The sequence below is a fragment of the Equus przewalskii genome, chromosome 1 (genome assembly GCF_037783145.1).
Source record: "Equus przewalskii isolate Varuska chromosome 1, EquPr2, whole genome shotgun sequence".
In the NCBI taxonomy this organism is placed as follows: domain Eukaryota; kingdom Metazoa; phylum Chordata; class Mammalia; order Perissodactyla; family Equidae; genus Equus; species Equus przewalskii.
Genome location: NC_091831.1, coordinates 74,436,408 through 74,450,974, shown reverse-complemented (window position 1 = coordinate 74,450,974; position 14,567 = coordinate 74,436,408). Strand labels below are relative to the sequence as shown.

At 38.1% G+C, this 14,567-nt stretch overlaps 1 protein-coding gene across 1 annotated transcript in view; it reads left to right on the top strand.

Annotated features, from left to right (window-relative positions):
- The window catches only part of RYR2 (ryanodine receptor 2), a 689,571-nt gene that overhangs the window by 504,985 nt on the left and 170,019 nt on the right, over positions 1 to 14,567 (top strand). Inside the window, exons 46-51 of the mRNA XM_070568189.1 lie at positions 87 to 273; positions 2,436 to 2,541; positions 4,446 to 4,566; positions 9,143 to 9,312; positions 10,769 to 10,989; positions 12,252 to 12,342. Coding sequence (XP_070424290.1) covers positions 87 to 273; positions 2,436 to 2,541; positions 4,446 to 4,566; positions 9,143 to 9,312; positions 10,769 to 10,989; positions 12,252 to 12,342 — 896 coding nt within the window. The remainder of the gene's footprint in view (positions 1 to 86; positions 274 to 2,435; positions 2,542 to 4,445; positions 4,567 to 9,142; positions 9,313 to 10,768; positions 10,990 to 12,251; positions 12,343 to 14,567) is intronic.

Here is a 14,567-nt window from a genome sequence, read left to right as displayed (position 1 = left end):
ATATAAATGAATTAGTATAGTATTTATTTGCTTAGAACGCCCATATAATCAATGTTTGTTTACTTCTGTTCCCCATTTGATTTTAGGGGAGAGTGTGGAAGAAAATGCAAATGTTGTGGTGAGATTGCTCATCCGGAGGCCTGAGTGTTTTGGTCCTGCTTTGAGAGGGGAAGGTGGGAATGGTCTTCTTGCAGTCATGGAAGAAGCCATAAAAATAGCTGAGGATCCTTCCCGAGATGGTCCCTCACCAACTAGTGGATCCAGTAAAACCCCGTAGGTCTAATATACACACTCGTAAGAGAAAATTATGCTACCTGACTTGAAATTTTACAAAATATGATATGTGTTCTGTTAATTGCAATATAACTCTCTGGTACTCATGATTTCTCCCCTTGAAAAATCAAGTGTGTTAGCCTTGGAAGAATGGATGGAATTTTCTGCTGGAATAGGTCGAATGAACAAAGAGACCTGAGGAAGATTATGTGGATTTAGTAGAGAGAAATTTAGGTTGTAGGAGGAGATGCATTTTGTGAATTTTCCCAGGGGGCTATGGTAAAGTGAGTTATGACAAATGATGGCAGGTGAGCCTTTGAAATTAGAGTAGAGTTTAGTGGGAAGCTAGCTAGAACGAGTTTTCATGGTAATAGGGAGAGAGAAAGAGATCTTTAAGAAGAGGATGGGGGACTTAACTAAACTGGTATGGTGGTAAAGTTCAAAAAAGGAGATGTTCTCATTCTGAGGAGTGAAATTCTTGACCAAGGTATTGTTGTTACTGGCTAAAAACATCTATGCCTTACCCATCACAGAAGAGGGGCCAAATAAAAACTGGAATGCCAGGATTATGGCAAGGAAAGGGTGTTTATTTCGGGTGACATCAGCTGAGAGAGACAAGAGTGAGTCCTCAAATTCGTTTCATTTCGTCTCCCCAAAAGAGGAGAGGCCAGGGGTTTTTTAAAGTTGCAAGGAATGCGTCTGCTTGTAGGAGTTGGGGGCATTTTGGGGGGGAAGCCAGTGGCTTTGCTGGTTAGAGCTTTCCCACCAGCCTGCATTAGGCCTTGGGAAGCTGCTTACAGGGAGGAGGATGATAAGAGAATTTGAGAGTGGGTGTCCTTGGCCATTTGTCTCCATGGCAGATAGTGGATTCTGGAGCCAGGAAGCCAGGGAGTAAGCAGGGAATGAGTGCTCTGGTTTTAACCCCATATGTGCTAGGTTTAATGTAGGAGAACTGATATCAGGGCTGATATTGTGACAGCTAAGGGAGGCAATAACTACGTTACATTTCTCCACAGTTTATGTTATTAATACTTGATTCCAGAAATGGGCATAAATTAATCCAGGTGTGTTGCTTCCTATTTTTTTAATCTTGGAGGTGAATTCCCTGCTAGGGGATCATGCACCCACACTACTGTCACCACTGGTAAAGATGTAACATAGGGCTAATTGGAGGCAAATTTCCAAGCAAAGAAGTAGTCCTGCAAACCCTTGTTCTTCCACATATAGACTGGGCATAAATGTTCTGTCCTCACCAAGGCAAGGGTTCCAGACTGGGACCTCTCCAAGTGTATGTTATGTATTTATCAGTTAGCTATAGAGGGACCAGGGATTCCTTAGTTTCTTTCAGCAGTAGAAAGTATATCAAGAGATCTGTGGTCTCAGACCACATGAGCAGGTGTACACCTGAGGGTGCTGGGGACAGTCTTGCCTGCCAGGAACAATGTTGTCAACAGGCCTTGATGCCACTCTGCACACTGCTGAGTCCAGCTGAGGCAGCTATTTACCGAGCTCCTAAAGGAGGAATGATGTGATCTTCCAGGGCCTTCCAGAGGTGTCTCTCATTAATGAGATAATGAAATATTTCTATTTTTCTCACAGAGATGGGGAGAGAGACATGTTCGATTACTTGGGAGTGGGTGGGTGGGGTGGAGTAGATGGTAAAGAGACAGGTGAGTACATGTCATCAACTCTGTGAAGTACTTACTCTGGGCAAAGCACTGTACTGGGAGCCTTACATATGTTGTCTTATAGGACAGATCTTTGTTACCTGTGCTTGAAATGTATGCTATTTGCAAAAGTAGTCTAAACTTACCAAGTCCTTCCATCAATTATTTTCTTTGTTAATATCCTGTCTGCTAGTAGAAATGAGCAGAATCCACCAAATTAGCAATTCCTCTTTTTCCTTTTCAAAGGGATCTTAACATTAAAGTTCCCACAAATGTATTCTTGATGATAGAGTCTCACATCTGGTCTTTAACCCATTGTTATTTTCTTTTAAAAATGTCAAGCTATAAATTAAACACATTTATGAAAAGTATCAGAAGAGACAGAATTAATTACCTAGTGGTCCATTTCCTCTGCAAAGTATGTAATAAACCTGAAATGTCACTTTATTATCCTTTTTGCTTTGCTTTCTGTTCTTTTTGAAAAATCCACAAAAGTGATACGGAGGAGGAGGAAGATGACACTATCCACATGGGGAATGCCATCATGACCTTTTATGCAGCTTTAATTGACCTATTAGGACGCTGTGCTCCTGAAATGCATGTAAGTGCTCTGGGGCCCAAGAGCAACAATCCTGGCTTACTTCTCTCTGAGTCATTCTTAGCTGGCAAAGATCACAGCAGCATACAAAACCAATAAACTTCATGCTCCATTAAAAATAATATCTGCAGCCTAATTGCTGAACAAGTGTTTGTTCAGTTTGAAATGTCTTATTGGTTGTAAAAATTAGTAATGAGATTTCAGAACAAGTCATGAATAGAGTAGTCAGTTGCTCATATATCTCTAAAACTCATATAAGCATCCCCATACATTAAGAAGAAAAGAACGCATTTTCTCTATACAGTTTTCTCTTCTACTTTAGTGCATGCAGAAAGCAACCGTTCCTATGAAGCGTTCTTTTCTTCTTGTACAATATTTCGTCTTTGTGAGGGAGCTGCTACAGGCTGGGCTCTGGTTGAGGGGAAAGTGGGAGGCAGGTTAGGGGGAAGAAGAGAGCTATTCAGTCCCTATTGATTAGTTAACAATACTTACTTTTACATTGTAATACATTCTGATGTTTTCTACTCCTATTCTATTCTACTCTTCTCTTCTCTTCCGTTCTATTCCATTCTATTCTATTCATTTGACAGATGCTAGCCAGGTCCCATAAGATTAGCTTCATGACCTGTTAGTGGGATACGACAGAGTCTGAAACACACTGATCAGTGCTGGGGTGGGAGGCAAATACACTTCTAAACTGGTGTGAGCAGGAAGCCAGAGGGACTGTTGCTAACAGATCACCTCTTTCTCCCTACCCTTAGAAGCTATGGTTTTTGGGGTTCTGTTTGTTTTTGTTTTGTCTCTTTCTCTTACACCCACAGGTTAAATCTTTCTTGATATAACCTTTTGTTGTGAACAGAGAGGGAATCCCAGGATGGAGAAATGTTGGAATGTTAGAAAACCAAGAGTCTGATTTTCCTAACAGCTTAACTTGTAGCTAATGAGATTTTCAGCATAGTAAATGGGAATAGATTATAAAAAATTTGTATGCTGGAGGTGATTACAAACAAAAAGCTTTCTGCTCTCAATATTTGTTCTTTTTCCTATTAAAGTGAATGATTAAAGGAACCAGGAGCGATGTTACGCTAATAAATAGTTTTTCGTTCTATTACATTAGGGGAAAACAAGACGAAGTGACTTAATAAGGGACTACCCTTGGCACTTCCGAAATTTATTCATTTTCAGCAACCGTTAGTTGAGAATATCCTATGTGTCAGAAATTGGGCTTGTGTTTCACACCCAGTGGTGGAGGAAGCAGACACCTGGCCTGGCTCTGGAAGCCTGCCGCCTGTTCCAGAGACCGGCTGAGGGTCCTCACTGTGTCAGATCCACGGGCTTCATGGGAACTTACTTAGCCAGTGACGGTCTAACAGACTTGGTAAAATCCATGTTCACCATTTTCCCTACATTATAAACGCATCACTGGAGAAATCAGGGTGGACCATAGAGGGACGTACAGTTACATTTTCATCACAAGGCAAGAAAGAGGCTAAATCAGTCGTAAATATTAGTATATATCCAGGGCCTAAAGATAATTTTTCCTTGTATTATTGCTCATGTAATGGATAGGCATTTATATGTAATTTTGGGGGTAAGCAATTATAGACATCAGATTCTTAATATATTTTAATACCCTAAAGAGGATAAAAACTATTGTTCTAATGGGTAAACCAGCTGGCCTAGGTTGTATATATAATTCAGTGTATACTGAAGTCAGTGAAAACTATGTGGGCAGGTAAATACCTGTATGTAAGCCTGAAATAATTTTTGAGAGAGGTCTAACTTTATATGTATACTTAACAGAAAATTAATTTAGATTTGGATTTGCATACTTCAGATTTTCTGGATAGAATTTTAACATTGAGTTCACAAAGTTTTTCTCATGTTCCTTATTTTTCTTCCTGTAGTTGATTCACGCTGGTAAAGGAGAAGCTATCAGAATCAGGTCTATTTTGAGATCCCTAATTCCACTCGGGGATTTGGTGGGAGTAATCAGCATTGGTTTTCAGATGCCAACAATAGCCAAAGGTAAGGCCACCTTCCATTCCTTGTCATTCAGTAGGTCGTTGGATGTTTTAATATTGTTGTCAGTAGTCAACGTTTCTCTCCCTGCAACATAGTTAGGATACTTAAATTTCTTTAAAAGAAAGAATTAGAAAGTACATTATTTTGGAAAACATTTTCTATTCTTATTGTTTTTAAACAGCTATGTTTCCAATGAGATTTTAATTCATTTTTATGTGACATCTCAGAATTTCCAGAGAGGAAATACACATCTCCTAGTGTTCTTTGGTCCCTGTTCTTCTCTGTCTTTCTTGATCAACATCCTTTAATTCACTCTTTGTAATACTGTTTGATGTGGGCTTGCCAAGCTGAGGAGTCGAAAGAAAGATTTCTTGGACTCTAAAGGTCTGGTGGTAGTGTTCTTTTATTCTCAGAATAGCATGGGGACAGGACCCACGGGCAGTGAAGAGCTGCAATGTGTTGAGGGTTAGGGCTAAGTTTATAAGGCATGGGTATGTGACTTATTTTTACTAGACAAAGGAAAGATCATGTAAAAAGTCATTAAAATGGTATCAGTGCAGGTGGGGTCTGGTTATTGTGTAGTCATATAACGTTAGACGTGATTCGGGTCGTATAGATCGGCATGTAGGCCAGGACGCCTTGGGCTTGTCCCCCTGGAGCAGCCTTGATCCACATCACTTTTCGTTGTCACTTTCTTATAATGCTTTTTTCCAAACAATGATCATAGCTTTTGACTTAGAGATTTAAAAATTGCCAATGCATCGAAAGAAGTGTTCTTTTCCAGACTAAGGAGAAAGTTTTAAAAAGATTTTTCTTTCCATTTTGCCTGAGTGTTTATTGTCCTTATACAACATGTCATTTTGGGTTTCGAAACTGCTTGTGATTAGTTTTCCAATATTAACTCAAAAGCGTGTAAAATAAAATCAATCCACTCTCTCTATAAGTGCCCAGTACCTATGCCCCCTCGCCCTCCTGCCCAGGTTGCGTAGGGAGAAGGGAGGGCCCAGACAGCATTGGGTGAATGCAGATGCTTTACTGTGGGGGTGGCGGTAGGGCCTGAGTTCACCCCAACACTAATACATTGCACTGCCTAGTCTACGACAGAAACGGCAAATGGTGGAGGCCGAGGCCCGGTTCCCTGTTGGCAGTTCACTGTCTGCCTCCCATAAAAAAGATTTAAGCCATTATTGAAGGCACCTAAAAGATGTCTTAGATCCCAAATTATACTTTAGTTTTCCTTTTTCCAGTTTCAATTTTGTTCAGTTTTCAATACTTTGTTGGATATTGTTACATATTTCATTTTTGTATAAACTTCTAATTTTAGAACAACAACAGAATCAGATAGAAAGTGCATGTTGTTATCCTTTTCTTTCATTAATTGTGCCCCAGAGAAGATTGGCTATTAATACCTCAAGCCTAGAATGAAGGGATCTCTCTGTAACTGAAGGAGGCTCACCCTACTTGCCAGCCATGTGATTATGAGAAAGTCAGGTTTCGTGTGTGCTAACCTTACAGACCCAAACCTCCCAGTGACACAAACAGCCATAATAATTGGACACTCATAATTTTAGGGAAGGTTAAACTTACAAATTGTCCCATACCTTTTTGTCTTCCCCACTTCAGGCAGTTTCTTTTTCTTGTGTCTATACAGATTTTCTCGTTTACCTTCTTTTTACCTCTCCTTTAACTCGTGTTCGTTTACTTGAGTAAGACATCTTTTCATTCCCCTACATTTTGAGCCACAAAAGGGACACTTTTAGGAAAAAGATCAGAAAATACCAGTGACACACAGATTAGGAAACAGAGAAGGGCTAAATTTTTAAGGTTAGAATTTGTGATAACAAAGAACCAAGAACAGGAACTCTAAGAGCGTCCGAATGTCCCTTCCAGAATTTCCCCAATTTCCTCCAGTATACCCCGTTTTCCTCCAGTTGATGTGTCTTCACCAGCCTTCAAGATTTTTCAAGTTGATTCTTTCCTGTTCTACTTAGTTATGCTACAGTAATATTATTTTTGTGATGTTTTTCTTTATAAATATGCAGTATATTGTCTACTTTGGGATTTAAAGGATTTCTTTGTGAACTATCACAATCGCACTGAAAGTTAGTTTTTAAAATGTAATCCATTGGTCATTGTTAAATTTCTACATTTTTCTTTCACCTCTTTCCTTTTACAGAGAATATAGACAGAAACCTATGTGTTTTTATTTCGCCGTGTTATGCATTTAAATCAACTTTAAAACTTAAGCCATCAATATTTCTTCATATGTTTCAATGACAAGTCATTGTCATGGTTGTTGTTGTTTAAGCATCACAAATTATCAGTAATAATTACTATATGTTCTATATTTAGAATGAGAAGTTTACCTCTAAATGTTAGTCGTCCCCCCACCTCAGTATTAGCTAAAGCCTTTCTCAAACGTTTTTATCATACTTATTCTAGAACTTGAGTGTGGCCCAGACTAATAAAGAAGGAGGGGTTCAGAAAACTTGAGGGACAAGCAGATAATCCTGAAAGTAGATGTTCTGTCCCTGCAGCCCTTGGCCCAGGCAGGTGTGAACAGACTGTCTGAGCGATAATTTCAGGCAAATGGATAATGCAGGTACCACAGGGTACAGCTGTGCAAGAGGCCCTCCTCATTCCAGTTCAAAGGCTAGAAGTCTGGGAGGAGGCGGTTCGTCAGCTTTATTGTCTTCAGCTTGTTTGAGGAGATGATGACAAATAAAACAGTAACTGTAGCAAATGGATGAATCTTGATTCCCAGGCTGATATAGTTGTAGAATTCCTTAAAATGAATGTCTACTTGAATAAGTGTTTGAAAAACAAACCCTAGGGACTGGCCTGGTGGTGTAGTGGTTAAGTTCATGCACTCCGCTTGGGTGGCCCAAGGTTCACAGGTTCAGATCCCAGGTGTAGACCTTTGCACCACTTGTCAAGCCATGCTGTGGCAGGTGTCCCACATATAAAATAGAGGAAGATGGGCACAGTTGTTAGGACAGAGCCAATCTTCCTCAGCAAAAAGAGGAGGATTGGCAACAGATGTTAGCTCATGGCTACTCTTCCTCACCTAAAAATAAATAAATAAATAAATAAATAAATAAATAACAAATCCTAATTTTAGGATCAACGAGTTGATCAATCATTTCCTTAGGCACAGCTATATGTTAAAATAATAGAATCTTATATATATAAATTACCTATAATGTGATTTTTAGGAAAATTGAACTGGAATTTCATATAGATTTTTAATTGAAAATTATAGCATGCTGATTTAACCTCACAACTAAATTAACTTTGGTTGGATTTTAAATCCAATTTTTCTTAGCTTAAATCTAACTTTTCCAATTACTAGGTGTACAGCCTTGAACTTGGACAAATTATTTAACTTCCCTAAAGATCGGTTTTCATCTTCTGTTAAATGAAGATAATAATACTAACTTCATGGTGTTCTTGTGAAAACTGTATGAGATCATGTCTGTAACATTCCTAGCAGAGTGCCTGACATCAGCACAAACTACAAGAGCTATTATTCTTATTATTGTAATTATAGGAAGGAAAGCATTAGTTATATTAGGTGTTATTAGAAGCTATGGAAGCTATTTGGTATTAGCCTTTAATCTAATTTGCCTTAAAACATTGTTATTTGTTCATTTCATGATTTAAATATCAAGTTCATTCATTGACGTTGAATCAAAACAAAAAAAGTTTTGACTTTATTCTTTCAGGATCATTATGGTCATGAATCATTTTTTCCTGGGTCCTTCTTTCTTCAACATTGCATCATTCTTAAACATTCTGTGATATTATTTGTAGACTCTTATGGTGTGTTATCAGCAACAGTTTGCTATAATTGTCACGTGGTCAAGCAAGAATGCACCGGTTCTCTGATATTTTAAATTTGCGTGTAATCCCCTAATTCCTCATATCAATGATCCCCAACCTATGACTCTATGGAATTATAATCAGACTCATTCATCTATATAGGCATCAAGCACTGACTGTTTATAGAGAAAATAGAATGACTCTCAAGTATGTTTTAAATGTTGTTAAATGCTATTATGATTAATGAAGCATGTTTCATTTGAAAGTCAAACTGGCTCATAGAGTTGTTTCATCATTTTGTAATTGCCTAAGCTATAAATAAGTGTACCGTGATTATCACATAGGGGTACATGATTTCATTAATGTTTAAAAGCAGCTCTTACTCTTGAAAAGAGTGAAAACCTTACTTTTACATTTTAACTTTTCATGGCATTTACTCCTAGTTTTACAATGTGAATTTTGGATGTTTTGTTGTTTCCTTGTTAGTATCTAGCTTAATGCTATGTTCTTGTCATAGACACAGTTAACAAATGGATGTGAAAGTAATATTTAAATGACCTTGGATTCAAATTGTACTGTCATATTTCCTCAGTCAGTTCCCTGCACTTGCTTGTGGGTAGTAGAAGAACAGAAAACCAGTCAACAGATAACTTTATTTAAAACATGAGAATGCCATGTTTTACAAAAGTAGCCATTTGTAGTCTCTCTCATGAATGGCATGGCCATTAACAACAACGTGTCACCTTCTCTCTTTTAGATGGGAATGTGGTGGAGCCTGACATGTCTGCGGGGTTTTGCCCAGATCACAAGGCAGCCATGGTTTTGTTCCTTGACAGGGTCTATGGAATTGAAGTTCAAGACTTCCTCCTCCATCTTCTAGAGGTTGGCTTTCTGCCAGATCTCCGGGCTGCTGCTTCTTTAGACACGGTAATGATTTAAACAATTGATTCCCTCGACTTTTGACTCTTCGTTCTTTGGCTTATGATATTCTTTAATAGATAGATTCATTTATTGTCACCAAATATTTATTGAGTATCTATTATATTTTTAGGCAAGCAGTGGGCAAGCAGAAAATAAAATAGACTGTGTACTCAAGGATTTCACTGAATAGTGGAGAAAACTGACAATCTCAAGAGTAAGATAAGAATTCTGATCAGGTGCAATGGAAGACAATAAGAAGTTCATATAACACTAATTTTAGAGGTCACAGTGGCTTCTGTTAACCTCTAAGTTGGCCTAAACAATTATGCTTCTCAATTAAAGCAATTAAAGTCTTAAGAAAGCTTAATGGACATTGTTGAGTCATGCCAATTACAATATCATCCTGGTGCCTTCATTCTTTAATGTACAGATATCTCTGTACGCATATCCAGTGGTCCTGTCCTGTATATCCAGCGGTCCACATGGAGAATCTGCCATTGTCGGTGCAACTGTTCTGCTGTTTGAAATGTTGTAGAATAAGCTGAAGTTCTAAATGTTATTCTAGGAGTTAATAATACCTCCTTTTATTCTCAATTAAATAAGTCCTCTTTATTTCAGAGGAAATCAGATCTTGAGTTGACAGTAGCTCTTTCTTGAAAGCCATGAGAGGAGAATCATAAAAATGAAACTGAAATTTGTTTTTTCTTTCTTGAGTGTGTTCACATGAAATTCTGAACCTAAAGAATGTAGTTGATAACATAGTAAGGCAATCTACCTTTGATTGTTGATGCCAGTGGACATAAGCAGAAATATAAATAAAATTAATAAATAGAATTCAGAAAGAATTTATGAATATGAGATCTGTTAGACGAATAAGTTCCTTTCTCTTTCCTCCTCTCGTAAAGTGCTGATATTCATTGATATCATTAGTGTCTTCATCTTCCTACTATTGACATTTTATTATAGACCATGAACCTCTTGGGCTTTTTGAAGAAATAGGTATCATCTCATTTTTATTTATTTATGAGCAATTGAAAGTTGATTTTTTTTTTTTTTAAAGATTTTATTTTTTCCTTTTTCTCCCCAAAGCCCCCCAGTACATAGTTGTATATTCCTTGTTGTGGGTCCTTCTAGTTGTGGCATGTGGGACGCTGCCTCAGCGGGGTTTGATGAGCAGTGTCATGTCCGCGCCCAGGATTCGAACCAACGAAACACTGGGCCGCGTGCAGCGGAGTGCGCGAACTTAACCGCTCGGCCACGGGGCCAGCCCCGAAAGTTGATTGTTTTTTGTGGTAAAAAAATCATATGAACCACATTAAAGATATAACTGAGGAATACAATTACATTTTTCATCTTTTTTGCCATTTTCTAGATAGTGAAATTGTACGTCAACATGTTGATTCCTTTGAAGATTGTCTGCTGCCAAACATAAATGATTTTCTATTCTCCAATTCCTTTTTAGGCTGCTTTGAGTGCTACAGACATGGCCTTGGCCCTCAATCGGTACCTTTGCACAGCCGTGTTGCCTTTGTTAACAAGATGTGCTCCTCTTTTTGCTGGCACAGAGCACCATGCTTCCCTCATTGACTCCTTACTTCATACTGTGTATAGACTTTCTAAAGGCTGCTCACTTACCAAAGCTCAACGTGATTCCATAGAAGTTTGTTTACTCTCTATTTGTGGGTAAGTGGGCAAGTAACTCAAAAATACCAAATTTCTTCTTCTTCAAGAAAGAGAATTTACTGTGTGGCCCTTGAAAAATTATGAATTTTGGAAACAATTTCTGTGCCAAAAAATTAATTCATTTGAGATAGTCCCATGTACTGATGTATGAGTCTTAGCAGAGCACCCTTGCTCCTGGTCAAGTTCAGGAGTATTCCTCCAAGCCCCTTTAGGATATCTAGCTGTTGGGTAAAGTGTTAGACCGATTATGCTATTCTGGATGTTGGTGGGCAGGATGATTGCGTGAGGAATCCATGGCCACTTTAGTGTAAGATTAGTAGATTCTTTTTTCACTGTGTGTGATGGTTTTAACTCCTCTTCCAGAAGAGAAAAGAAAAAAGAGACATTAAATATAAAAAGTGATACAGTATAATATTAAAGCATTACTTACGTGTGGCAGTGATGAAGGCTATTTCCTTCAGTCTGGAAAACCGGAAGTGTTCAAATGTCTTACCATGAAACCCAGAAACATATCCCCTCCTTTTGAAGTTCTATCGGTGAAAGTGGCCATTTCTCAGGCCTCTAGCTGGAGTGATGGCTTCTTTCTAATTGGACGGGAGCTTTTGGAGGTGAAGGCTTGAAGCCTGACTGTACATTGGTGAAGGAAAGGTTTTCACTCATTCTGTGGTATGTGGGGTAGAAGACAGATGGGCTGAGGGAAGTGAAAATTAGACTAGCTCCTCCCTGACCCTCAAATTCCATAAAATGGAATCAATTTTCTAAATATTAAATGAGGTGAAGCAGTCAGGATTGCCCGACACGGTAGATGTTCACTGTGCATTACTTGTCTTTCCTTTCCTCCTCTGGCAAAATTTGCCTCAGCCTTTTTTCTCCCTCCTGCTCCTACACTCCCTCTTCTTTCTGCGTCTAATCTGGTCACTGAAGATCCTTCCCACCCACTAGAATGAGGGGAGAAGCATTTACTAAATTAATGGGAACAGTGGGGTCTGCAGTTGCGTGAGATTGGGAAGGGAAGGAGCAGAAGAGGCGCATCTCCCATAACAAATAGGGATTGGTCTTCAGATCTGAGGGATGGAGATGAGTTGGAAATGTAACCTTTTATAAAATTATGTAACTATTGGTTTGTCTTTGTATTGGAAACACATGAAATTAACATCATCTGAAGAGAGGTATAGGTCCAGGTTCTTGGGTACATCATTTAATCTAATGACTTAGTTTAGACACATTTCCCGTCATTATTAAAATTAGCTTTGTTCCACCAGCCAATTGAGACCTTCTATGATGCAGCACTTACTCAGAAGATTAGTATTTGATGTCCCATTATTAAATGAACATGCAAAGATGCCTCTTAAGGTAAGTATAGGAAGTATTTGTGGTTATTTGATTACTGGGTCCTCTGACTTTGTTTCCCATTACAACATGTACATCTCTTAGATACATCATGTTTGACCTTTAACATTGGAAAATTTCTCCCACTTATTGAAATGGGCATACAAGTTATAGATATGTGTATATTAGCCTAAAATAAACAAGTAATAAAAGACCATGGAAATCCTAAGATGTATCCTGTAAGTCGATGGACATGCAAATCAATGGGAAAAAATGGGCTACAAGGAGAAGATGAGCCAAGATATTCTTAGGCTGAAAAACATGGTAATGGGTTTGGCCTAAAATATTAACAACCTGAAAGGATAAAGAGCAGACTTTAAAAACAACAATTTCTAAGTTAGTAATCAAATGACAGTTTCCAAATAGCATTTCATAGGTTTCAAGGATAACCTTTCTGTATATGTAGTTAGTTTGTCACAGAATGTAGAAAAGTCATTGACATTTTCTCTGTCCAACTCTATTATTCTGTTCACGAATGATCAAGTTTCAACTGTTTTTTGACCTGAGAATATTTTCCTGTCATCTAATATTGCAATCCAGACTCAGGATTATGATGTTAGACGTATCCTAATACATCTACTAGCATGGTCTGTGCATGGGGGTCATGGCCATGCGATGGACTGTTACAGGTGACCACTCTGCACTGCCATCGAGGAAGCGTCATTTTTCCTCATGGCCAAAGAATAATCGTGCTGTAAAAGAGACGTTTGAGATATGAACGAGCTGCTGCTTTTGAGCTGCTGTTGCACTAAGCATCCCTAGGTGTTTAGCAAAACCAGTCTTTCTCTATGAAAATTGATTTTGGTTTAAGAAATTTAGAGAAATTAATGAATTATATAAAGTAAGTTATATCCTTGCTGATAGTCTCATTTTTCCGGGTTTTATCATCAGTGATAGCCCTTGTCATGCAAATTTTCTTGATACAAGTAAGCTGAAAGATATCCGAAAAAGAGTATCAGTTTATTTATTTTTTATTTATTTATTTATTTATTTATTTATTTGGGGAAGATTAGCCCTGAGCTAACTGCTCCCAATCCTCCTCTTTTTGCTGAGGAAGACTGGCCTTAACATCCATGCCCATCTTCCTCTACTTTCTATGTGGGACACCTACCACAGCGTGGCGTGCCAAGTGGTGCCATGTCCGCACCTGGGATCCGAACCAGCAAACCCCGGGCTGTGGAGAAGCGAAACGTGTGAACTTAACTGCTGCACCACCGGGCTGGCCCCACAGTATCACTTTATGTGATAACACTCTTTTGCATTATAGATATTTCCATGTTAATCCAAGCAAATTAGATCTCAATATTTCATCATTTAAGATTCCTAAATTGTGTGTGTGTGTATGTTTTGTAACTGAAAGGGAGACTAAGCTAGAAATATTTCTACAGTGAGAGATGTAGTTAGTTTTAATAACAATAATCCCTATCAATTTATTTCCCTCCTTAGATGTAGAAGAGAGAGTCCAAAATTTTACTGTTGACTCGCAAAGTTCATTTTATTAATTTGGCAAATAGTGAATACTTGTTACTTTATAGATCAAGAATGAATTATCGTAAGAGCTGCCAAATAAATGAAAAATTCTGCTCTTGTCTTTGAACTTCTGATTTAGTCCTGAGCAAACAAAATATACATAGGTGAAACCTAAGAACCAACATAGACATTCAGTAAGATAATAAATTGCATCCATAGCCACCAAAGAAATATAGATAAAGAAATTATTGAAGTAGGGCAGTTTTGAAATTTACTTAGAGATGGAAGTTCTGAAGCAAAACATAAGGTGTGATCATTACGGATAGGCAGACAGGAAGCAAAAATATTCAGCAGTATAGTTCCCTTAGAATGCACATTTTAGGTACTTACTTGTGCCTCTGGGTCGCCTGAAATCAATTCCTTTGTTATATGCACGGATTCCAGGGGATAATAATGCATAAAATTGTGAGTAAATGATAAGCAAAGAATCTCATAAAGAATGCTGTTCAAGATAGAGTGATTTGTAAAATTGGGTGTTTGGTCCTCATACTTTGATCAACATGTGATAAATTTGAAAGAGACATAGTATTGAAGGTAATAATATTCTCTGAAAGAATTGATGTGGACTGAGCAGTTTCCTTTCAGTTATATGGCACTAGAATTCCATATGGGAGGAAATGGAGAAAATATAAAATTTGTCTTTAGCTCATTGTTTTTAT